At 43.2% G+C, this 25,969-nt stretch overlaps 2 protein-coding genes across 5 annotated transcripts; both read right to left on the bottom strand.

Moving 5' to 3' along the window:
* Positions 1 to 6,332: 6,332 nt before the first annotated feature.
* On the bottom strand, positions 6,333 to 13,293 carry LOC123161661 (putative disease resistance protein RGA1). Of its 2 annotated transcripts, none has more exons than XR_006480812.1 (4): positions 10,755 to 13,293; positions 7,430 to 10,649; positions 7,220 to 7,317; positions 6,333 to 6,726 (listed from the first exon to the last, which is right to left on the bottom strand). XR_006480812.1 is itself a non-coding variant. In XM_044579468.1 (4 exons), exons 2-3 carry the CDS (start codon positions 10,620 to 10,622, stop codon positions 7,229 to 7,231), a joined length of 3,270 nt encoding a protein of 1,089 aa, XP_044435403.1. In that variant the 5' UTR covers positions 10,623 to 10,649; positions 10,755 to 13,293; the 3' UTR covers positions 6,333 to 6,726; positions 7,220 to 7,228. The 2 variants fall into 2 exon arrangements, 1 of the variants encoding a protein (XP_044435403.1); XM_044579468.1 differs by having other exon boundaries at positions 7,442 to 10,649.
* Positions 13,294 to 19,812: 6,519 nt separating this feature from the next.
* LOC123163034 (disease resistance protein RGA2) lies at positions 19,813 to 25,278 on the bottom strand. 3 transcript variants are annotated; one of them, XM_044580791.1, is made up of 7 exons: positions 25,154 to 25,278; positions 21,813 to 25,056; positions 21,306 to 21,423; positions 20,725 to 20,901; positions 20,443 to 20,498; positions 20,256 to 20,332; positions 19,813 to 20,169 (listed from the first exon to the last, which is right to left on the bottom strand). In XM_044580791.1, the coding sequence occupies exon 2, from the start codon at positions 25,028 to 25,030 to the stop codon at positions 21,821 to 21,823; it is 3,210 nt and encodes a 1,069-aa protein (XP_044436726.1). In that variant the 5' UTR covers positions 25,031 to 25,056; positions 25,154 to 25,278; the 3' UTR covers positions 19,813 to 20,169; positions 20,256 to 20,332; positions 20,443 to 20,498; positions 20,725 to 20,901; positions 21,306 to 21,423; positions 21,813 to 21,820. The 3 variants fall into 3 exon arrangements, with proteins under 3 accessions (XP_044436726.1, XP_044436727.1, XP_044436728.1); XM_044580792.1 differs by having other exon boundaries at positions 20,256 to 20,325; XM_044580793.1 differs by lacking the exons at positions 19,813 to 20,169; positions 20,256 to 20,332; positions 20,443 to 20,498; positions 20,725 to 20,901; positions 21,306 to 21,423 and having other exon boundaries at positions 22,841 to 23,107; positions 23,217 to 25,056.
* Between the last annotated feature and the right edge of the window lie 691 nt (positions 25,279 to 25,969).

The following is a 25,969-nucleotide window of genomic DNA, read 5'->3' as shown; positions in this document are numbered from 1 at the left end:
CGCCACGTGGCAGCCTCCGATAGGCGCGGGCGCGCGGCAGACGCGTCCGGCCCGATCCGGACGTGTCCGGCTGCGGAGGTGGATTTCTAGGGTTTCGCCCGTGATTTCGAAGGGGGGTGTGTTTTTATAGGTAGAGGGAGCTAGGAGGCTCCAAATGGAGTGCGGTTTTCGCCCACACGATCGTGATCCGACGACGGATAGCATGGAAGTGACTTAGATGGGTTATTGGACTGTTTTGGAGGGGTGTTGGGCTGCAACCCAAAAGAGGCCTTTGCGGTATCCGGTTAACCGTTGGAGTATCAAACGACCTCCAAATGGCACGAAACTTGACAGGTGGTCTACCGGTGGTGTACCAAGGCCACTTGGCAAGCCTCGGTCCATTCCGAGAACGTTTAACACCCACACACGAAAAGAGACAAGAGGGATGCGCCGGTGCATGTGGGAGTGTCGGATTACAAAACGGACAACGGGGAAAATGCTCGGATGCATGAGACGAACACGTATGCAAATGAGATGCACATGATGACATGATATGAGATGCATGACATGAATAAAATGCAAAACAAAAGACAAAAACCCAACCACGGAGGGAATATCATAACACATAGCCGGAAATGTCAAGAGTTGGAGTTACAAAGATGGAAAGTTACATCCGGGATGTTACAGCGGTGGAGAGGATCGGCGGCGGCGCGGTGGTGGTGGGCAGCGACGGAATTGGTGGTGGTGAAGACATGGTCGAAACCGAGCTACCTGATACCAAACTGGTAGAAACTAGGGTTCTACCGGGTCTAGGCCGGAGATTGTAGGAGAAGGAGGGAGCTGGTCGTGGACGAACTCGCGGCCGCCGGCGGCTGGGCGCCGTCGTGCGCGAGGAGGCGGCGGCTGAGAGGAAGATGCGCAGGGAAGGAGGTGGCTAGGGTTAGTTCTCCCGGCTCCCTAAGAAAGCCGAGTAAATATGATTGCTTCTTTGCTTGATTAGATTGATACATCTCCTCTCCTTATATAGAGAGGTTTACTTGACTCCCAATCCCCTAATAACGATAATTGGGCTAAGCCCCTAATAATGATAAGATAGACTGGGCCACAACTAACTGGGCTACCCTAATAATGATAAGATAGACTGGGCCACAACTAACTGGGCTAAGCCCCTAACATGCCGGTCATAACATATCTACAGAACTGATGAACATGGCTGATTACTGAAAACTGACTTAATTGCTGCGGCTACCGGGAAAATGCCTGGTAACTGGGGATGCCAAAGCAAGAAGGTTAGTTTTGAGGTGAAAATAAATAATAGGAGGCGCTCCTATCCTATATGTAGCAAATTATGTGTCAGGACTTTCTAAACTTTTACAGAATATGCGTTGGAATTTAAAGATTGAAAAACTGTAACAGGACCAGTTTCATGTTTACGAAATGATTCTTACATGCAAAATGCCTTCCTCCTACGTGCAATACTTTACACATGCATGTCACAGAATTTTCTTGGTCTGATCAACCGATCTCCTTATGCGTAATACTCCGCGTTCATGTGAACACTAATTCAAGTTCAAGAAAACTGAACAATAAGAACACAATAGCATATGTATCTTCAATTAATATAGGCTTAATAGCCCCACTACATCATTTTTAAGTGTTGACAAAAAGGCTAACTACAAATAAATAAATTTCTTGGTCTTATCAACCATTTTCCTTATCTGTAATGCTTAGGTTTCATGTGAACACTAATTCAAGTTTTAAAAATCAAGAATGAGTACACATTAGCACGAAAGTGTCCTTCTGCTCTTAGGTGCAAATGAACCCGAGATGAACAGTAAAATACGAAAAAATAGTTAAAAATATTTTTTAAATCTGATTTTTTTTTTTTGGTGATGACCATTGTTGAATGTTTCACCTTGGTGCAAAGTTTCGTGATGAAATGAAATTGATGGAAGTCTGGGCAATAAAAACAAAATTAGTGCTCCAAAATGCTTTGAAAAATAGCATTTTCAGAGCATTGGTTTTGGTTTTGGTTTTTTGCTCAGAGCACTAGAAGTTTTGTCTTCCTGAAACTTTGCACGGAGCTGAAATATTCAACAATATGTGTCACAAAAAAATTAGAATTTGTTTAATTTTTTTATTTTACTGTTTATCCAGGTGCAGATTCACCCTGGAGCAGAAACACCACGTCCCACATTAGCATGTGTATCTTCAATTAATAAATTAAAGGGAAGCTAAAAATGTCCATTGCATCATCTTAAAAGTTAACAAAAATGCTAACCAGCGAATAAATATGATGGATCTCTTACACATATGTGATCTGACTGATTGGTAAGGACCTTTGTCACCGGTAGTACAACTTTTTTTTTGACCCGAACCGACAGGAGCTCTGTCATTGCATTATAGGAGAGGGAAAACTGTACATTTTAGAGGAGTTTACAGAGGAAGGAAAAAGCCGCCTAGGCCACTGAACATTGGAAGGCTGATCAGTGATCACCGGTAGTACAACTCAAATTATAGAAAACATTTGTAGCCAAAATGAATGTCTACAGAAATATTATCCGACTTGAACTACAAATTGTTATGTGAAGTGTGTTACTTATTGGTAAGGACCTTTTGTTCGTGACAGCAGGAGACGGTGACATGACTTGAGGTTCGTGGTCAGACATGGAAGATATATCTTTCTCTCTTGTACTAATTTTCCCTGAGTGTCTATATTTCATACTGAACATTGTTGATTCATGTGCAAACTTTGAGTTCTCCTCTTTCATGCGCTTATTATTGACAATAATTTTTCTTAGTCGGTGCAATTCATGTTATATCCAGGGCCAGCCCACACATATTTGGGATCCCAGGGCGAGACGACACTGACGGCCCTTGTTTACAAGCATTCAGAAACTTACCATATTCCAATTAACCAGTACATTGCATAGATCTGTGATCTCTAGAATATGAAAAAGGCTTTACAAAATAATTAATTATACTGATAAACATATATATCATGCTACTAAGAAAAACATTGTGGTTCGGTGGTTCCATGAAAGATTGCTTTGCCCCCAAAAAATGACTTTCTACTCAGTATACCATCTCTCTTCTAAAAGCACAAATAAGCTTTGATAGAACTGATTGTTGCTGAAGCTTGTGTGCTACTGTCTGATATAAAGTTAATATTATTTTGGAGAGTTTATATGAAGTTATTAGAAGTTAATGTCCTGACCTTTTATTTTTCCAGATCCTCCCGATCTATACAGTGAATGTCCAAACTTACTGTATACTCCTATATCTTACTGCGGGATATAAATTAACTGCACCTTGTCTACCATGTGCATCTATCTGTTTAATTTCTTACCTTGTATGGTTACCGGCTAAGTATTTTCTAGTAGAAGACATCACCACACAAGTGGCTTAAATTAATTATACACAACACAAGGAATAAGAGCACCTCAGATATGGTTGGACGTCGGTGGCTGGATCCCAGAACGAAGAAGAATTAAGCTTCCCGCTGTTCTCTTTATCTTGAGCAACCTCTCTAACCGAATAAGTACCTCTAGAATTAAGCACAAAACGAAAATAATGTGAGTAACTCAATTTCGAACAGCTTGTGCAAAATTGTGGCGAAGAACGGAGCTACTTGACGCTGAATTGAGGGCAAAGGACGAACAGATACCATCTGCCCATACAACTAATCTTACGGGGCTGAGTAGAAGTATTGGGCTGCTTGTGGAAGGAGGGGCTGCGCCGTTGTTGGTCTTCATCCGCTGGGCCGGCTCATAGGAATTTTTTTTTCTTCTGTGTCAATTTCCGCAAAAAGAAAGCATTACGATGGTCCAGATTCGATGGTACAACCACCACGCCAGCGCGGAGGGAATTGTTAGGAAGAAACAATCTCACTATGTTATTTTTTCCTTTTCCTATTTCCTATTTCCTTTTTCTTTTCTTCTTTTTTAATTTTTTCCCTTTTCGTTTTTGATTTTTTCTTTCTATTCATCCTGGTTCGTTGAATTATTTGCAAATACGTGATCTTTTCTTTTAAATCAATGTTTTTAAAATTCGATCAACTTTTCTGAAATTCGATGAACTATTTCTGAATCGATTAACTTATTTTCAAATTTGTGAACTTTTTTCCAAATCGATGAACTTTTTTCAAATTCGCTGATCTTTTTTGAAAATTGATGAATTTTTTTAAAACTTTGTGAACTTTTTTTAAGACCGATTAACTTTATTCTCAAGTTTGATTATTTTTTTTTCAAATTCCATGAACTTTTTCAAAATCACAGAACATTTTCCAAATTTAATGAACTTTTTTCAAATTCGATGAACTTTTTCTCAAAATTAATCAACTTTTTTCAAATTCGATGAACTTTTTCTCAAAATCAATGAATTTTTTTTAATTTGATTGTTTTTTCAAATTCAATTAGTTTTTTTCCAAAATTGATGAACTTCTTTCACATTTTGTGAACTTTCTTCCAAATCGGTGAACTTTTTTACCAATTTTGTGAACGTTTTTTCTATACCGATGAACTTTTTTTCAAAATAAACAAGCTTTTTTCTTATTCGTGGTTTTCTATTTTTTATGAATTCCTTTGAAATTTACGTTTGTTATTTAGAATTAATTTATAGTGGGTATATAATACTCCCTCCGTTCCTAAATATAGGGTGTATAATTTTTGGTACGAAGATTAAAGAACGCATGTGGAGAGAAAATTTCACAAGTTTTGGGCGAGATTTCACCTGACTAATTGACATGAGAAAATAGAGGAGCTTGCCTGATATAAGGAAATGTAATCAAATCCCTAAAGAAGTTAACCAAAAGAGTGATACAATGCAATACACCCTATATTTTAGATTTTTTTTTGTCAAAAATCTATACACCTGATAGCAAGGAACGGAGGGAGTATATAGTTATGTGCAGTTCTAGAAGGGTCAAATAGTACAGTTTCCTTCTATTGGACAACAAAGTCATGGTTGATCTGGCTGTTAGCACAGCGTGTCAGGATGTTGCTCGGTAGGTAGGTACTGAGTTCGAATCCACCTTCTCGCAACTTTTTTTCTTCGCACGTTCCTTTTTCCCAGCATGTTGGTGGGCCGGCCCGCTAGTGCGCCGCGTGCGAGCACCGGTTACGCTCGGCAGCGCTTAAAGCGCCAACTAGGAGCTCCCTGTTTCGTGGGCCTCATAATTGATGGCTGGACGAACGGATTTTCAATACGTTTTTTGGCTCCCCTAAAAAACTCGTTTTTTTGGCTGGTTTCATTTTCAAGGAACAAATTTAAATATATATTATTTGCGAAACAAATACTGCGTTTAACTCCTTTTCTTGAATTTTGTGAAAAGTTGTTGAATTTTTAGAAAAGTTCACAAAATTTATAAAAAGTGTTCATTTTAAAAAAATATAATACTTTAAATGTTCATAAAATTTTTAAAATTTTATTTACTAAAAATGTGCATAACTTAGTTTTATTTTTTATGAATATAAAAAATTTCTATTTTTAGAAAAAACCATAACTTTTACATTGTTCTTGTTTTTTAAGTGAAACAAAAAAACATACCGAAAACACGTCTTCCAACATCTCATGAGTCTCTTGAAGGGTAAGAAGCCTCTGTTTTAGCCATTTAGCTCACCCATAGCTATGATGGTAAAGCCTGCATTTTCTCCTAGCTGAGAAATGAATTAACAATATACCCCTGGTTAAATAGTTTTGAGCATCTGCATTGCACATATGCTGCCAAACTAAGTTTGGCGTTTCACACCTGCAGCCATACTTTGCATGCTTAGAGATTAGAATTGCACTACGTTATGTGCAGTTCGTTGAGATCCTGGAACCCAAATATGTCAACCCGAATAAAGAACTTCAGACGAAGAGGGAGAAAAAAATGTAGAATCCCAAGAAAGGGTATCTGAATTCTGATGGAGCTGAATTTTAAAAACGCACCAAAGAAAGTTTATGTTTCATAGTCATAACAAGATCTGAAGACGAATTGTTATCGCAGCAAAGTAAATTGTGAAGGACCATTTTTGTAAGTTTTGCTTCCACGTTACAGATTTGATTTTTTTACGGGCAAGCTTGAGTATACCAGAGTTTCAGAGTATATCGGTGTTAGCCAGTTGCACTATCCCTCCTCAAATAAGCCCAAGTTTTGCTCCCATGGACATGGGTTTCGTGCCTGTAACGCTCAACCTGCTAGGCGTGAAGAAAGGGGACTGGGAACAGAGAAGGAGACAGGGGAATTCAGACTTTGCTTTTTCCCTTAACTGACCAAACACTCCCAATTCCAAACAACGACACGCACACGGACAATACGATCCACTGGTAATAAGAACGATGAAGGAAAGGAATTGAAACGGGAAGGGCTTAGAAAGGCATATATTATATGAAACTAAGAAAGCATCACTCTGGCTTGGAGTGACCAACCATCGAACCATCTCCAGGTCATAGTCACATGTCAGATTGCCACGCACACAGGCATGGGCTTCGTTCCTCTGAGAGCCAAAGGACTATTTGCGAATTTACAGGCAAATACAAAATTTTAATTTCTCACTGACATCTACATGTAGAGATATTGGATCAAGACATATCTGCCTGCACTAGGGAAAGCGATGACGGTCACAGAATGATCTACAGTAGTTCCCATTGTTGCATGTTCATTCAGACAACACTGATCACATGCCGTGATGATGGAGTTCTGACTTCGCTTGTCCGGCATGGCGTTGCTTCCTTCATCTTGTGGATGCTTTCAGAAATTCCAACCTGCAGATACATTGATTGATCACATTAGCGTCGCATTATGCCTGAATATTGTCAGCATATCATCAAACCAATTTTTATTTGTAGGGAGATTTACCAGGGTAAACATGCGTGGTATCTGAATTCTGACAGTAGTGCAAAGCAAGATAATTGTAGGTAAATCAGTATCTAGTCTGATAACCAATTTGCTTGTCGATTACAGAGAGACATGCAAATAAAGATGATGAAAACATTTTTGCATCGCATCAAAGCAATTTTGGTGCTGATTTTTGATGCAGAACAGATGTTTAGCTAGATAAAGTACTGTGCTTAGTTGATGTGGCACATATAGTTATCATCGGGAATCTGCAGTAAACTGCAACCGCGCCTCCAGCTGGAGCAAGCAGATTAACACTAGGCACTAGAAGGAAGTATTAGAGATGTCACTGGACTAGGTTTGGAAGTACTGGCACTAGCAGCAGGAAGTAATAGAGATGTCACTGGATCGGAAGTTTACCTCTTTATGCTATTTCGGCACAGAGCAGTAAGCAATGAGATATACTTGTCCAGAAAAAGGCACATACTTGTCCAAAAAATGTGTACAGAATGTGGCACCTATAAAATGAAAAAATAGCCAGTTGGAAGTTACTTATAATATACTGGAATATAGCACGAGGAAAGATGGTTAACCATAATAACACGAGGAAAGGAATTGTGGCATATGCACATTAGTTATCACCAGACTTCGAGTGAGCACAGGAGGGGAGGAGCCTTCTTAGAAACTTCTTTCCGCTGGTTTCTGCTTCTGGTGCTATAATTGTGGATTCTGCTTCTACTTCTGGAGCTCCAGTTCTGAATCCTCTTTTACATGGTATAGGAGACAAGTGCTGGAAACACTCCCCGCCTTCTCTGCATCGTCTTTCCAACTCGGGGCAGCCAAATATGGTTAAGGAGTCAAGGGCTGGCAACCGCTGAAGGAGACCATTCGGGAATTCCTCTATCGCTGGACAATCAATGATCTCCAATTTCCGAAGAGAAGTGAGGCCATCCATCCCATCAGGCAACCCTTTCAGGGCCATGCAGCTATAAACCACCAGGTAGCTCAGCTTTGCCAGATCTCCAAGGTTTGAAGGCAGCGCCACCAAACCTTCGAAGTCTTGAATCCACAAATTTTCAAGGGATGTAGGCAACCTTGGAATATCCCATACACACTCCACTTCCAAGTAACATCCTGCTAAATCCAGGTCTTTGAGAACGGGGCTCTGTGGTAAACTTGTAACCTTAGGGCAGTGGCAGATTTCTAGCTTCTCAAGCACCGGGAAAATTACTGAGCTATCAATAGACACACCCACACTGTTATCTGCCCATCCCTCTAGACTAGATAGCTCTCTCAAGACCATGTCCTTCAACTTCGGGAAAATTTGTAGAGGGGTACTGCGTCCTCCACCTTCTATGCAAAGGTTACCACATAATGTCTTGAGTTCATCCATTCTGCCCAAATGTAAGAACTCCAGTGAAGTTGACAGCCATACTACAGGTATATTCTTACACCTTGTCCATTTGGTAATTGTGAGTTTTCTTAAACACTGAAGCATTTGAGGATCTCTCATCCATTGTGGCATTTCTAAGCCACCACATCCATGTAACTCCAAAATTTGGATCTTGCTATGAGGTTCTAGATGATGTAACACTTCATCCTCACTATATGTCTCATTTTCGGGCATGCCATATTTATTAAGGCCCCAACAGAACAACAACTCAGTCAGATTTTGCTTTTGCTGGAGATTGGCTTCTTTTGCATGCTCGGCACTTTTTATTTTTCTCAAGTTGTAAAGTTCCAACCTGTTGCTAAGGTGTCGCAAGTCTTTGAGCTCCTCAATGCCACAACCATCTCTAGTATCCACAATAAATGTTGTTAGTGTTCGAAGGTTGACCAGCTGACCAATCTTTCGAGGCATCCGCCGCAACTGACATCCAAAAAGAAAAAGATGTATGAGCTTCCTCAGGCTCATCATCATATCTTCTGGTAACTGCCTCAGTCCATTGCAATTATTCAGCCTCAACGTTTGCAGGTTATACAATAGGCATACTGAATCCAGCAATCTAGCATTGACGTCACAATTGGAGAGGTCAAGATACCGTAAATGTTTTGCATTTACGAAACTGAAACTGGTGTGAAACAAACCCCGCCGATGCAATGCTCGCAATGATGCATGTGACAGCCGTTTAAAGTCCTGGTACATCAATGAAGGAGCTAACAAAGTGCGGGGAGATGTGTTGCCATTTAGAACATCATAGGTCTCTTTTGAATTATCCATTGACATTTGCAGGTGGCAGACACTTTTTAAGAATGCTTTCTGTTCAATCAATTCTTCTATGGTGGCACAATCATTGCTAACATTTCTGGCTAAGTCATGCATTAAGTCATGCATTTTACATACTACTTTCTCATATCCTGGGAAAAAACTGTCTACAACTTTCAAATCTTGCAGGAAGGACCTCCAAACCAATTCATGGAAAATGCATTCTCCTTTCTGTGTTAAATCCATTGTCGCCTCTTCTTTAATAAACCCATTTGCCATCCATAGTTGGATCAACATATCCTTTTGCATCTCATAATCCTTGGGAAAAACTGCACAGAATGCAAAACATTGCTTCATTTCAGATGACAAGTGGTTGTAGCTTAACTTTAGTATGGGCATGACCTCATGCCTGCCCCCAACATTATCCCCAATGTTACTTCCTTCGACGGTCTTCCATTCCTCTACATGTTGCTTCGAACTTAGCAATCCACCCATTGTCTTCAGAGCAAGAGGCAACCCCCCGCATTTATTGACAATACGTCTTCCTATGGTGACTAACTCTGCTTGCTCCTCTACACCACTGCTAAATGCTTTGTTTGAAAATAATTCCCATGAATCTTCTTCACCAAGAAATGCTAGCTCATGGGGCTTAAGAGTGGCCATTATAGTGGCCACTTGCTTGCTTCGACATGTGACCACAATAACGCTTCCTTGTCCACCAACAGAACACAATAGTGGCTTCAATTCATCTTCCCACATCCTCTTCTCTTCATTCCATACATCATCGAGAACAAGAAAAAACCTTTTGCGGCCAATGACTTCATCAAGTTTCTTTTGCAATATTTGGATGCTGTCAGCCTGGTCACAAGTTCCATTAGCCAATTTAATGATGGATTTCAAAATAGCAGAAACATCAAAATTGTCTGACACGCAGTGCCACATCTTCAACTGGAAATGCTGCTGGACCTTTTGGTCGTTGTACACCATCTTAGCAAGTGTTGTCTTGCCAAGACCTCCCATACCAAAGATGGGCAGCACCTGAACCTTCTGCTGATGTTGCTGCTCTAGCAGCAGCTTAACCACCCTCTCCTTGTCATCATCTCTTCCAAAGATGTCGGTAGACTCATCCAGTTTGGAGTGAGTCTGCCGCCAAGGAAGTTGTGGCTCCTGACGATGGACAGAATTCTCAAGACCAAACATATTCATCTCCTCAACTAGCTCCCTGATCTTATCAAGGACACCCTTGAGCTTCCTGCTCATGGCGAAACGGAAGAGCAACGGGCTGTGGTATTTGACATAGCCGAGTACCTTGCGGGAAGTGGACTTGCCGATCCGGGCTTCACGGCGCAGCCCCTCGTACTGAAAGTCGTCGAGGACGTCGTCGGCCTCGTAGGCGACGGCCTTGAGCTTCTCCATCCAGCTCTTGATGTAGTCACCACCATTTGTCTGGCTCCTTTCCTCCGCGTTGGCCAGCTTGCACCGGACGGCTCGCAGATGGCGCTCCAGCGTTTCGCGGTCGTCGTCGAGGCCACACATGCGGGTCACGGTCTGGATGAGCACGTCTGCTGCCTTGCCGGCCAGACCTTCCACCACAGGGAGAAGCAGTGATTCGGCCATGATCTTGCAGATCGGAGGAAGAAGAAACTGCAGCATATGCATATGAAAGAAGGGAAGAGAGATTCAGCACTGGCAGATCAGGAACAACCGAAGTAGAACAAAACACACCCCAGAATGGAGGAGAGAATGCACCTCAGCAACACGCGAAGTCGATCAGATCCAACGCGCGGTCGCCTCCCCGGTTTGGAGCTTTCGTTTTCGCCAAGGCAACTATGGGAATGGGATGCTGCCGTTGGTGAAAAGAGAAGTGAAGGCACCTGCATGCAGCTGACGAAGAGAGGCAAAGGGAAAAGAAGAGAAAATTAATTAAGGGGGAAAAGAAGAGATGCTAAACTTGCATTACTAGCTTGCTTTTGCTTTCTTTTGATGAAAAGAATAAAGCTGATGCAGTAAAGTGCAGAGCCACTGCTTTTACCGTTCGTTTGGATTAATGATGTTATCTCAAAACTGAACGTTTGCTTCTTTTTATGAACGATAACATGGGGTGGCCATATAATAAAAGAAAACTTCTGGTGGCAGGATGTATTGTTTGCAGTCCCTGACTGCATGCATTTGTCTGCACAAACTCCATGTCCACGCAAAGGATATATGAAGATCTATTGTTGAATTTCCTAAGGAAATGCTTTTCTAATTACAGGATGTTATATAGCAATTCCTAGATATTAATTGCGGGAAAGCTCGAAACAATGCTTGTCTTTGCAGGAAAGTAAGTGCCCCTTCACAGGTTTATGCTGCAGCAAGGGCGATCATGCAGGGCTCCAGTATGGAGGTACCAATTTCCTCTCGGATGGATGATACAGCTCGCTCTTCAATCTACAGGATGCTTGATGACGCTTCTGTGCAAGGAGACAGGGCCATGTCGACCAACATACATCACCCAGGCCGGGAAGAATTATCAACGATATATCCACCATTTCAGGCCCCATCATTTACTTGGATGCAGCTTGGCCTCCAAGTCCGGTACGGCAGACCCGCAGTTGCTGGCTTAGGTATTTTCATACAGTTCGGAGCTGATCAGCGTTGCTCTCAGCTGTGTATCTTGGTCATATCCCCACCAATAACATCTGCCATTCAGGCCGAGGCACTCGGCTTGATGTTAGCGTCCCAGATTGCAGGAACACTTCAGATTCAGCAGGCTACCTTTTTGACAGACTGCGGCGTTGGCGACTGCGGCAGCATCGCAGAACCTGATGCTTGCTCCTGGACATTGGTCCATCAGACCACAACTCGCTCAAACAGCAGCCTGCACAGCCTTTGATGCTTCCAGAATATATCATATCAACTGATGTTATAACTTCAGGGCTCATCATCAAGCCAAGTTGGCACTGAAGATCCAGAGCGCATCTTTTAGCTACAGGTGTTTAAATTCAGGCATAGATACATGCCTAAATGCAGATGTAGCTGCAGTTTCATGCATCATGCAGTGGAAGATTGTACATGTACGTTGTTTTTAAATTAATGAAAATTTCTGTGTTCAAAAGAAAAACTGAAGTGAGTGGTGGCATGGAGGGTGGGCAACACACATCTTTTACCATTCTTATTTTAATGAGGCCCACCTGCATGTTTACCCCGCACCAATGCAATTGCTTGCTTTAAGCCTTTAACATGCCATAAGCATACACATACAGCATATAATTGCAGATAGAGGTATAATAATAACATGGCCACGCTGGTTCTCCATGGCTAGGAAGCGATGAGTACACAGCTCGGTGCTGCATACATGTGCTCCACGCTGGTTCTCTTTCATAGCAACCGCTGCTAAAGGGGTTTCAATGTGCTAGCAATTGTTGGATATTATGATCTAAAGACTAAATTTCAGTTAATAATAAATATTATGATCTAAAACTGAACCGAGGCTCAGTTAAGAAACCGAAGAAAATATCTAAATGCTGCTGCAGTAGGGCGGCAGCTACAGTGCCTACCTACTCCGATGAACTGCCCCGGTTGAGCACAGCTTGAACTGTTTGATCCCTAAATCTCTTGTGCTATTTTGATCCTGGCAATGCAACAATGGCACCAGAGCCATATAGCATCTCGTTTGAGCCCTACATGCTCAAGTTCGTGCTTGATCCATTAAGTTTATCTCAAAATCAAAGGGTTCTTCCTGTCTAAATTTAGATTCAAGTTGTTCCTCGTGATTGAGCACAGCTTGAACTTTTCGATCCCTAAATCTCTTAAGTTTCTAGCCCTAGCAGATTGTATGTTAACTAAGGGTTTCCTTTTGATGATGAAATAAAGGGATTTGAAGCATCTGTGCAAGTTTAAAGCAAAATCACCAATTGCCGAAACCCTAATCCTAATTTCCCCCAAATCAGAGGAACCCTAACTCTAAGGATCATGAATTAAAGGGCAGCGGATCTTATCATGGAGCTGTGGTGCTCGTCGCCGCCGTGCGGCGTCGCCATGGCCGCCTCCTTATGCCGGCACCCGGCAGGCTCGTTTGGGCTCGCGCTCGAGCAGGCTGGCCGTCCGCTGCACCGAACGGTTGATGCATCGCATCCTTGTGCGTCTTTCGCCGTTGGAAGCCCGCCACCGCGCCGGACTTGATGTGGCTCGCCGTCGCCGTTGCAGGGACGCCTGCACGCGCGAGGGAGTGATGCTCAGGACGCCAGCAAGCCCCGCTCGACGGAGTCTCGCGCAGGCCAAAGCCGCAAGGGACCCCGGCGAGTGAGGCTCACCGGCGCCGTCACCTTCCTCCGCCGCAGACGGCATCGCCGCCGCCGCCGATCCTGGAAATGTGGGTAGGGTTCGTGGGGAGCTGGGCTGCGCGCTCGGCTGGAAATGTTTTCTTACTAATCACTTTTTTTTTGCTTTTTTGTTCAGCTTCTTTTCTTTATATTTTTGTTCCAAATTTTCAAAACGTCTTTAAAAAGGGGGATTTCAATTAATAATTCAAAAATGTATTTGGCAACCTTGTGACAGATTGCAAAAACGCCACACGAGCTGGGAGACGTCGGATCACCATCACGCAATCGAACCGGTATGCAGAAAAAAAACGCCCGAACAGATCGAACCCCACCCTCACGGGAAAACCAATAGTGCTACCCTCTCTCCCCCGACCTCGCCTCGATCCCCATTCCAGCCGTCGGCGAGCTCGCACGCTGCCATGGTCGCTCCCCCACCAGCACGCCACCGCCAACGGAAGCTCCTACCTCCGCTCCACCTCCGCCTCCCCGCGCCGCCAACACTCCCCCTCCACCTCCCCACATCAGGCCAATTTGCGCCGCCCCCTCTACCTCCTGTGCGCCGCCGCGAGCCAACCACGTGTCGGCGACTAGCCAGCCGACGAGGACTCTGTCCGGTGTCCATCGTGGATTGGCCCGTGGATAGAATGGACGCTGGTGGTGGTCACCGTGCCGGCAAGGCTCTGCCAAACAAATTCAGTGGATGGTCAGTCGGTCCCCTCGGCCATCTGAAAACTCTGTTTCATCTAACGTCCCTCCACACTGCTCATCTAATTCTGTATGGATTCTGTTTACTTGTGGCAGTTGCCAAGATTGTGAACATTCAGTAATTCACTCGTGTTTCTTTAACTACTTAACCAAGCAGTATTGATTTGTTATATTTGAAACTTACCAAGTTAGCTAATGTGTATAGTTGCTTGCCTATCCTACTACCATGTTCGGCCAGAATGACGATGAAGGCGTAATCCTGGTCCTGTATTTCAAGATATCCGATAGCTTCGATAAGGAGATTTCTCCTCAGCTCAGGGACAACATCAAGGTGAGCAAAATTTATTGCATTTCATAAGCTAAACATTTTCAGTACCTCAGACACGTTTCTGATGAGTAATTGGTTATGCAGAGTGTTATGAATGAGGAAATGGAGAAGGTCAAGGGGGTTCCCGGTGGACAGGAACGTGCCCTACACAGAGAGGCTGAAAATTCTGTCCGACATTGTGAACCCCAAGACCTGCAGCTTAGTGCAGCCGAGGGGAGGCTTGTGCAGTCCTACAACCAAAGCCAGTGTTGTCTAGACCTCAGTACAAATTCTACAAGCTATAATAACCATGCATGCTTCCTCACGTCTCCATCAACGTGCTCAAATTCAGATATTCTTGATGCGCCCCAGATTGAAACATGTGCATATGTCTACTTATTATGATGTAGGGATCAAACTACTTTGAGATCATGTCGACGTGCACTGGTTCAGCTACATATCATGAAAGGGCCTCGAGACCTTCCGAGAGCGGCACAAAGATGGCGTCATCGATCTTGGGCTGACCATTCAGGTACTTATGTTTCCTTGTGTTCTTGGCCTTAGGACCAGTTGGCATGAGGAGTATTTTGTTCAGAGGAAGGTTAAAATATGAACCTTATGCATCTAGGGCCTTATAACTTACACTATGTCATCTTGGTCACTTCTAGCGTGTCACCATGATAACACTCACTTTGCAAACCTGTTTAAATCATTTTATTTTTCAGCATAATAACTTCAATTGTTTCTACCTGATAATTCATATTGATTTAGCTTGATAAATTATATCATGCCAACATTCTAACTCGAACCGCTTTGAATACTTATTTTTCCTACTTTAACCACATAACTTATGCAACTTGAGCCTGATAACTTGTGATGTATCAAAATGTTTAGCTCTAACAGGTTTCAACACTCATGTTTTACTTCAACTTGATGACTTATGCAACTTGAACCTGATAATTTATAGTATGTCGTCCAGAATAAATTTTAGTGTGTCAACATGATAAAAACCACTTTGTTAGCCTATTTAACTCATTATATTTTTTCAACATGGTAACTAGAACACTTCTAACTGATAATTCATATTGCTTTTAGCCTAACAAGTTATACCATGTCAGCATTTTTAATTTGATCTGCTTTCAATATTTTTTTTACTTTCAACCCGATAATTTATGCAATTTGAGCCTGATAACTTAATATGCCAGCTTGATAACTGAAGTGTCACCACGTTTAAATCACACTTTGTCATCATGTTTAACTCTTTCTATTTCTTGGCATGGTAACTTCATTTTAGCATGATAATTTATGATGTGTCAGCACAATAACGCTTCTCCACGAGGCTCATACCAGGCGCTACGGCGCTGAAGTATGTAACTGATGCCATACTCCCAGGAAAAGCTCGAACGTCCTTCAACAAAAGGGTACATGTACCCGAAACCAACACAGGTGGGTAGGTAGAGTATACCTAGGGGCGCGACTTGTATTTGTTTCGACCGATTACTTGTATTGTTTTGACCTGATAAACCACATTTCTCTTTATCTTATCAAACGGCCGGGAGCCGCATGAATAGGAGCTTCTCAAGCCACCGGACGACCATCCCCCAACGATCCTTCATCCTCGTCGTAGTCACTCGCTCCGTGTCTCTCAACCTCAGGGTGGCCATCGGCGTCACCAAGCTCGCTAGCACGGTCGTCCTGCTCGACGGTGCCATGGTGCTTAGTTCTACATAGGTGTGTCCTTCAGCTTCCTCCAGGCCACCGTCATTGGCTTCAGCGTGTAGTACAACCTCACCGTCTGGACCATCTCTAGCAAGTTCCAGATCCTCACTTTCCTCTACTCCGTAAGAAGCCAATCAACCATCGTGCTTCTGAATTGCTTGCTACAATATGCAAAATATGGCTTGCCGCTGGTCGTCTTTGATTCATTTTACCTGAATTCAGGGTGGTCACGTCCGGCATGTCCTTCGTGATGATGACATGGTGCATTGACCCAAGACCTAGCCTGGTCAATGGGAAATTCTGACCGCACTAACCAGGTCAGCTACATCATGCTTGTGCTAAGATTCATCAATCCATGTAGTTGTATATTCGTGGAACTAGTGAATAAAAAAGCATCCTGCAAGACCCAACACTTATGGGATCGACCCGTAGATAACTCATTCCACCCTAGTTATTGTTCAATATATGAACACTAAAAAAGTTATTATTGCAAGAAGTTTTCTTACACGATGGCCTGAGGGGCTGATAAGTTACCCGGGCCTAGTAACTTTTGACCGGAGATAAAATTTGTTGGAACACACCTCGGTAATTCCCGCGAAAATAGCATGGTAATTTATGCACCGCATGGTTGGTAAGTTAGATACCCTGTGTCCTATTAACTTCAACTTGGGGAAAAGTGCTGGAATTTAGTCTATTTGGGCATCCCAATAACTATTTCAGATATTCCTAATAAATCCTAGAGGCCCACTTAGCCCATTTGTGCAAGGCAAGGGATACTACTAAAAGTTTAGTCCCACATTGCTAGTTTAGAGGGGGTTGGACCTCTTTATAAGAGAGGCTCCTTCCCCACTTGTATGAGCATGAAAACAAGAGGGACATCCATGCGCGCTCCTCCTCCATCGCCCGCCTCGCCACGCCTCGTCACGACGCGCCGCGGGTTGCGGGAATGAGCCGAGCCGATGTCTAAATTTTTGCCATGCACTATGGGTATACGAAAGGTCACTCGGGAGCTGAAATTTTTTTGCTGTAGTGGACATTGAATACGAACGCTGCACCCTTCGGCTGCTGTCTGTTCGTTTCGTCTCCCTCGTTCCCTTCAGCTCCCGGCGCTGCCCTCTCACCTCCTTCTCTTGCGCCTATAAAAGGGAGGTCGCTCCTCTCAGCAAGACACACCAGAACTACTCCTTCCCTCGCCATCGGTTGCATCTCTGAGCTGCTGCTGTCTTCCTCATCTCGGCTTGCGGCGTGCACCGCACGTCGGGACAGTAGGCCTCCGAGACCGCACCTTTTGAGTCCTGTACGGGAGAAGGGTGATAAGGTTTTTGGGGAGCGCTCAGCGCAACTACTGGCTGCTTCATCACGGACGATCCGGTCGCCGACGACTACTTTCCCGATGACGACTTCTTCCCCGAGGTCCACGACCTCCTCGACGACATGGCAGGCGAGGACACCGACCCCAAGTCTAGCGCTTTTGCTGCTGTTGTGTCGTATGTGTTCTTATCCTTTCTGTTAGAAGTCCTGCTACAGTTCTTGGCTCTAGTTTCTGCACTACGTATGTTAGGTTCTATGTCGTATAAGCAACTTCATCTAGTGTCTGTTCTAAATGAGTTTACCTCAAGTTCATATATGCAGACGATGTTTACCTTCTCTCTGACAGATTGCATGACTTGCTTTATATTTGCTATTTTAGTCATGCTTTATCTAGTATTTCTGTTAATAAAATCATTCGATAAATTGCTCATATTTCCAACAATCCAAAAACCTTATCATAGGCAATTTACCTCGAATGGTTTCGCTCCTTCCATGAGACCTCCTATGTTTGAGGGTATCCACTATAAGAGGTGGCGCGTGAGAGCAGTCTTATGGTTTCAAACCATGAGTTGCTATGACGCCACTCTTGGTAGACCTGAAGAAGAACTTGATGCTCAACATGTACAAGCTTTTCAGAAAATGGATACTTTGTTTAAGGCTGCTCTCTTGAGTGTTCTTGGTGAGAACATAGTTGATGCTTATGCGTCAATTGATAATGGAAAAGATATGTGGGATGCACTCGAGGCCAAGTTTGGGGTCTCGGATGCTGGCACTAAGATGTACATCATGGAGCAATTCTATGACTACAGGATGACTGAAGAGCGCTCCGTGGTTGAGCAAGCTCATGAGATACAGTCATTTGTTAGAGAACTTGAGCACTTCAATTGTATCCTACCGGACAAGTTTGTTGCCGGGGGTATCATCACTAAGTTTCCTCCTTCATGGAGGAACTTTACTACCTTACTGAAGCATAAGAGACAGGAGTTTTCCGTCCCGGATCTCATTGGTACTCTTGATGTGGAAGAAAAGGCGAGAGCAAAGGACACACGTGCTCGAGGTATTGAGGGAGGATCTAGTGCCAATCTGGTACAGAAGAAAAACTTCCAGTCCCACAAGTTCAAGAATAAGGGCAAGCTTGATGGTAAAGCAAAGTTTGATGGGAAGAACAAGGCTGTACAACACACAACCTATGTGAAAAAACACCGTAATGTATGAACGGCATACCCCATAATGTACGTATAAACATTGTGGTAACTTCGACCAAGGGGGGAAAGGTTATTGAAAACTGAAATATACCCCCGGTAATTATGTGAAAATAACACGGTAATAAATGAATCGCATACCCGATAACTTACTTACAAACACCGTGGTAACTTTGACCAAAGGGAAAAATATTATAAAAATATACTCTCGATAACTTATGTGAAAATAGCAGGTAATATATGAACACATACTTGATAACTTATGTACGATACCTCCTTAAATTGACCAAGGGGGAAAAAGTTGTTAAGAAAATACCCCTCGATAATTTCTATGTAAATAGCATGGTAATATACGACCCATATAGTTGATAACTTACACGAAAACACTCTGGTAACTTGCACCTGAAAGGAGGGAATGGGACGATCAGTTTTGTGAACCATATGAACCGGTGTGGAACGTGCAGAAAAAATAATGGAACTGGGGTGCATAGTCCTAAAAACCGGACAAGTGAGGCTGCCGTTTTTGATTTTTCAGTTAATGATCGTTTGTCTTTTTTTTTTTGTGCAATCTCGTCTCAAGAAGATTCAACTAGTATGTAACTTTTGTGGAATCAACAAAAGGAGCAAGCCTAGCTGGTTGATGTGGTTACATTTAGTATGGGAGGGTGTGGGTTTGATCCCCTTGTTGATAGGCCTATTTTTTTTTGCCTATTTTTAAACTGCTGATTGTGCGTGTGCAGCAGCCAAGAAAATCAGGGCGAGCCCGCAACCACGTGTGCAGAGGAAAAATAAATCGGGAGGAGGCAGAAAAATCAGGAAAAAATCGGATCGTAGGAGGGGGTTCATTCGAGGGGTGGTGGGATCGAAGGGAAGGGGTGGTGTGGTACTTTTTGCAATCTGCTACACCATAGAGGCCCTTATGGATTTGGGTTTTCAGCGCTAGAAAATGTACTGCTCCCTCCGTTCCTAAATATTTGTCTTTCTAGAGATTTCAACAAGTGACTATATACGGAGCAAAATGAGTGAATCTACACTAAAATATGTCTATATACATCCATATGCGGTAGTCCATTTGAAATCTCTAAAAAGGCAAATATTTAGGAACGAAGGGAGTAGTTCTTCATAACAAGCTCTGAAAACAAACTGTTATTAGAGCAAAGTAATTTTTTTTGCAGGTAAAAAAACTGTTATTAGAGCAAGGTAAATTGCTAAGGATCATTTGTCAGTTTTGATTCCACGTCACAGTTTTGCCACAAACCTTCAGTATAAGCGTCAGCCAGCTGCACTCTTCCTCCTCAAATAAGCACAAGTTTTGCACAAGTTGAGACTTCGTTCCTCTCAGAGAAAATTTGTAGGAAAATACGTAGAAGTTTGCACTGACATACATGCATAGAAAACGGATTGACATAGGCAGATTGCTGGCCGAACGCATAGGCAGATACTCTGCTAGAGAAAATCTCTAGGGAAAGCGGCGATAGTCACAGCAGGATCTAGTTCTGATTATCACATCTACTTTCAGATAAGACTCATCACTGCAGTGACGATGGAGTTCGGAATTCGCTTGACGGGCATGGCATTGGTTCCTTCAGTTTGCGGATGCTTTCAGAGACTCCAACCTGCAGGTACATTGAGATCGCATTAGCGTTACGTTTTACCTGAATATTGTCAGCATATCATCCATCCAATTTGTTAGGAGATGTACCAAGGCATGCATTCATACGGATTTGATGAACTGCTTGGATTTCCCTGACGCTGCCATCACAGAGTGGTATCTGAATTCTTACAGGAGTTCAAAGCAAGATAATTTTTAGTATACCAAAGAAGTACTTTACATACATAAGAGGGTATCCATCAATGATGAGCAGGCGAAAGAGTAGTTATGTGCTTACTCTCGTTTGTTAAGAACGAAACAGTGCTGCAGCTGACGTCATCCGGCACTTGGTTCCTGACAGACACGAAATCAGCCTCTAGCTAGCGTGATAACCAGTTTCCTTGACAAATAAAGAGAAAGGAGATAATGGCAGCATTTTTTTCTCCATCTCAGATTAAGTAGTGTCATCAAAGCAATTCACGTATCGATTTATGAAGCAGAACAGAGGTTTGGCTAGATTAAGTACTTTGCTTAGTTGATTCGAGCATAGTTGTTAAAATTAAGCAAAGATGGAGCATACCTTCCAATCACCTTGAGAGCTTGGAGGAAATAAATTTGTTGAAGGGCCGTTTGTCGGAGAAATGAGAAATGTAACTAAACGATTTTTCCTGTCCGAGCTCAGCTCGAAGGTTGGGTCGACGTAACCTCATCTCAAGAGGAACCAGCGGCGACCGCTGCTACCATACTTCTGGTTGTCCTGCTTAAAAGAATTAGCAGATAAGTAATCAAGGACAATAGATCTTGAGATATTGTTTTTGTTGTCCAAAAGCCACTCCCTCCGTTCACTTTTATAAGTCATTTTAGACAACTGAAAATAAGCTACTCCCTCCGTCCGAAAATACTTGTCGGAGAAATAGATGAAAATGGATGTATCTAGAACTAAGTTGCGTCTAGATACATTCATTTATTCGACAAGCATTTTCGGACGGAGGGAGTACTTTATACCCTGAAATGTCTTCAAGGCCTTATAAAAGTGAACAGAGGGAGTAATGAAAATTGGGGTTTCGCCCATGCTAGAAAAACAATCAAGCATAATAGATTATGAGAGTGGTATATGCACAGGAGAGTACAAGGTTCAGTTTTTTTTCTATTAAATTTTACCTGAAACACTCGGCCATTCCTCGGCCTCGGTCATGCTCGTGAAAGAAGCCTTCGTCGACTCTGCATCACAGCACTGACACCAACATACAGAGCTTTGGCGGATTTCAACTCTTCCAACCTGAAATGGTTGATAATTATCATTGGCAATCTGCAGTAGACCACAACTGCAAGGAATCGAATTCTCCAGCTGGTGCAACCAGATTAACACTGGCATTACCAGGAAGTACTAGAGATGTCACTGGATTGAAAGTTTACGTCTTTATGCTAATTTTGGTGATCGTTGAGACGAGAACAGAGCAGTAAGCAGCTAGGTATATGTGTCCAAAGAAATGTGTACAGAATGTGGCACTGAGACCGAAGATCAAAAGACTTCGGAATCAGCAGATCCTATGAAACGAAAAAAAAGTAACCAGTTGGGAGTTGCTCGTATTATACTGGAATATAGCACGAGGAAAGATAGTTAACTAAACCATAATAACACGAGGAAAGGAATTGTGGTATACGCACCTTAGTTATCATCGGACTTCGAGTGAGCACAAGAGACTTCTTAGAAACTTCTTTCTGCTGGTTCCAGCTTCTGGTGCTATAATTGTGGATTCTGCTTCTGCTTCTGGAGCTCCAGTTCTTAATCCTGATTTACGTGGGACCAGCTGGTTGAAATACTCCCCACCTTCTCTGCATCGTCTTTCCAACTCGGGGCAGCCTTGTATGTGTAGGCGGTCAAGGGCTGGTAAACGCTGAAGGAGACCATTCGGGAATACTTCTATTGCTGGACAATGAGTTATCCATAATCGCCGAAGAGAAGTGAGGCCATCCATCCCATCAGGCAACCCTTTCAGGTTGCTGCAGCTATGCACCAGTAGGTAGCTCAGCTTTGCCAGATCTCCTAGGTTTGACGGCAGCACCACCAAACCTCCGAAGCATTGAATCCACAAAATTTCAAGGGATGTAGGCAACATTGGAATATCCCTTAAACACTTCATCTCCCGTGCCGGGAATTCTGCTAAACTCAGGTCTTTGAGAACGGGGCTCAGTGGAAAACTTGCAACCTTAGGGCAGCGGTTGATTTCTAGCTTCTCAAGCATAGGGAATATTACTGAGCTATCAATGGCCACACCCTCATTGTTTTCTGCCCATCCCTCTAGACTAGGTAGCTCTTCCAAGACCATCACCTTCAACTTTGGGAAAATTTGTAGAGGAGTACTGCGTCCTCCACCTTCTATGCAAAGGTTATCACACAATGTCTTCAGTTTATCCATGTTGTCCAAGTGTAAGTACTCCAGTGAGGGTGAGAGCCATACTACAGGTAAACTCTTACACCTTGTCCAGTTGGCAATAATGAGTTTTCTTAAGCACTGAAACATCTGAGGGTCTCTCATCCATCGTGGTATTTCTGGGCCACCATATCCATACAATTCCAAAATTTGGATCTTGCTATGAGGTTCTAGATGCTGGAACACTTCTTCCTCATTACATGCCTCATTTTCGGGCTTGTCATATTTTTTAAGACCCCAAGAGAACAATAACTCACTCAGATTTTGCTTCTGCTGGAGATTGGCTTCTTTTGCATGCCCTGCACTCTTTATTTTTCTCAAGTTGTACAGTTCCAACCTGCCGCGAAGCTGTTGCAAGTCTTTGAGCTCCTCAATGCCATAACCATCTCTAGTATCCACAACAAATGTTGTTAGTGTCCGAAGGTTGTTCAGCTGACCGATGTTTCGAGGCATCCGCTCCAACTCATGACATCCAAGAAGATAAAGATGTAATAGCTTTCTCAGGCTTATCATCATGTCTTCGGGAAACTGTCGTAGTCCAGAGCAACGATTGAGCCTCAATGTTTGGAGGTTATACAATAGGCATACTGAATGTAGCAATCTAACATTGACGTGAGAAGTGGAGAGGTCAAGATACCGTAAATGTTTTGCATTTTCAACATTGAAACTGACGCGAACACTCTGCCATCGCAATGCTCGTAATGATACAAATGGCAATAAATATGGAAGTCGTTTAATATCCTGGTGTAAAAAACGATGTTGTATCCTTGAAGGAGCTAACAAAGTGCGGACAGATGTTCTGCCATCAAACAACCCACAGATCTTTTCCAGTTTAACCCTTGACATTTGAAGGTGACGGACATTTTTTACCAATGCTTTCTGTTTAATTAATTCTCTTATGGTGGCACATTCATTGCTAACATCTCTGGCTAAGTCATGCATTAAGTCATGCATTTTAAATACTACCGTCTCATATTTTGAGCTAACAGAATAAGCACTGCTGAGTACTTCTTTTGTATTTTGCAGGAAGGACCTCCAAACCAACTCATGGAAAATGAATTCTCCTTTCTGTGTTAAATCCATTGTTCCATCTTCTTGAATGAAGCCATTTGCCATCCATAGTTGGATCAACATACCCTTCTCCATCTCATAATCCTTGCGAAAAAGTGCACAAAATGCAAAACATTGCTTCATTTCATATGACAGGTGTTTGTAGCTTAACTTTAGTATAGGCATGACCTCATATTTACCTCCAACATTAGCACCAATGTTACTTTCTTCTATGGCTTTCCATTCATCTACTTGTTTCTTTGAGCTCAACAATCCACCCATTGTCTTCAGAGCAAGAGGCAACCCCTCGCATTTATTGACAATACGTCTTCCAATGGTGTGTAACTCTAGTTGCTCCTCTACACCATCACTAAATGCTTTGTTCGAAAACAGTTCCCACGAATCTTCTTCACTCAGAAATGCTAGCTCATGGGGCTTAATGGTGGCCATTATAGATGCCACTTGCTTGCTTCGGCATGTGACCACTATAACACTTCCTGGTAAGCCAACAGAACAAAGTATTGGCTTCAATTCATCATCCCACATCCTCTTTTCTTCATTCCATACATCATCGAGAACAAGTAAAAATCTCTTTTGGCCAGTGACTTCATCAAGTTTCTTCTGCAATAGTTCAATATTGTCGGGCAGGTCACATCTTTCATTTGTAGCTAATTCAATGATGGATTTCACAATAGCAATAACATCAAAATTCTCTGACACGCAGTGCCACATCTTCAACTCGAAATGTTGCTTGACCTCTTGGTCATTGTACACCATCTTAGCAAGTGTTGTCTTGCCAAGACCTCCCATGCCAAAGATGGGCAGCACCTGCACCATCCTCTGATCTTGCTGGTCTAGCAGCAACTTCACCACTCCCTCCTTGTCATCACCTCTTCCAAATATTTTTGTAGATTCATCCAGTTTGGAGTGCGTCTGCCGCCAAGGATGTTGCTGGTACTCCCGACTCCCAGAATTCTCAAGGCCAAACGTGTTCATCTCCTCAACCAGCTCCTTGATCTTACCGAGGACTGCCTCGAGCTTCTTGCTCATGGCAAAACGGAAGAGCAGCAGGCTGCAGCACGTGACATAGCCAAGTACCTTGCAGGAAGTGGAGTTGCCGATCTGGGATTTGCGGCGCAGCGCCTCGTACTCAAATTCGTCGAGGACGTCGTCGGCCTCGTAGGCGACGGCCTTGAGCTTCTCCATCCAGCTCTTGACGTAGCCATTTGTTTGGCTCATTTCCTCCGCGTTGACCAGCTTACACTCCACGGCTAGCAGATGGTGCTCCAGCGTTTGGCGGTCGTCATCGAGGCCACACATGCGGGTCACGGTCTGGACGAGGGCGTTTGTGGCCTTGCTGGCCACGCCACGCACCAAAGGGAAAAGCAGTGATTCTGCCATGATCTTGGGGATCAGAGGAAGAAGAACTGCAGCATGTGAAGAAGGGAAAGGGATTAAGCACTGATAGACGAGGAACAACCGGAGAGGTATAAATCACACCCAAGATTTGAGGGGAGCATGTACCTTAGCAACACCCAAAATGGAGCAGACCTAAATTGGTGAAAGGGCAGAGATATCTCCCCGTGGAGCTCTGTCGCCAAAGCTCCTATGGGGTGCTGTGGTTGGTGGAAGGAGAAGGAAAGCAAGTGGTGACAAACTTAAGCAAGAGTTGGGTCAATTGCATTGCTTTCACATGTCAGACGCATACGCCATACGCATACGCGGGTTCAGCATATGGCGACGCGGGTTTTCCGTGGTCCGTGAGTACACAACTCGGTGCTTTTGCATCTGCTCAGCCCGCATGCTATTCTCTCTTTCCTGGCAACCCTATGTAATGGGTTTCAACTTGCCAATATCATATACAGTACGTAGTAGTCAGTGGAAGAGAAAGACACAATAGCTACCAAACAAAGTGTACGTTGGGGGTGGTTTCCACTTGCTAATATCATACTGCACTTGCGTGTGGATCTAGAGAAGCCAAACATAATAGCTACTTGCCTACTCCCAAATAAAGCGCTGGAGGAAGTTTCAACTTGCTGTAGTATCGTGCAGTACTTCGGTGCAGCCCATATATTGCGAATGTTAAACAATTTCATGAAAGTAGAATTTTTTAGCCATTTTTCATAATGCAACAGAGGATATTATGGCATGATTGTGAATGGCAAATGCATATTAACGCTCATAAACATGCCTATTCAGTTTTTGGACTGTACAAACCAATCTTCTAAAAGGAAATCCCTTTCTCCAGATTACTGAATTGGAAAAAGAAGTTGGCATAGTAAAGCAGAGCAGGGGAGCACTAGGTGGGAGGGGTACAGAACTGATGAACATGCTTGGTAT

This window comes from Triticum aestivum, chromosome 7B (genome assembly GCF_018294505.1).
Source record: "Triticum aestivum cultivar Chinese Spring chromosome 7B, IWGSC CS RefSeq v2.1, whole genome shotgun sequence".
NCBI lineage: Eukaryota > Viridiplantae > Streptophyta > Magnoliopsida > Poales > Poaceae > Triticum > Triticum aestivum.
This window is presented reverse-complemented; position numbering and strand designations above follow the sequence as displayed.

Bases quoted from the DNA above. Each gene is read 5' to 3' on its own strand.
- LOC123163034 (XM_044580791.1), bottom strand. From the start codon at position 25,030: ATGGCAGAATCACTGCTTTTCCCTTTGGTGCGTGGCGTGGCCAGCAAG.
- LOC123161661 (XM_044579468.1), bottom strand. From the start codon at position 10,622: ATGGCCGAATCACTGCTTCTCCCTGTGGTGGAAGGTCTGGCCGGCAAG. The intron at 7,318-7,441 runs GTGATAACTAAT...TTCATTTTATAG, and splicing joins CTGTGCTCACTCGAAGTCTG to GTGCCACATTCTGTACACAT.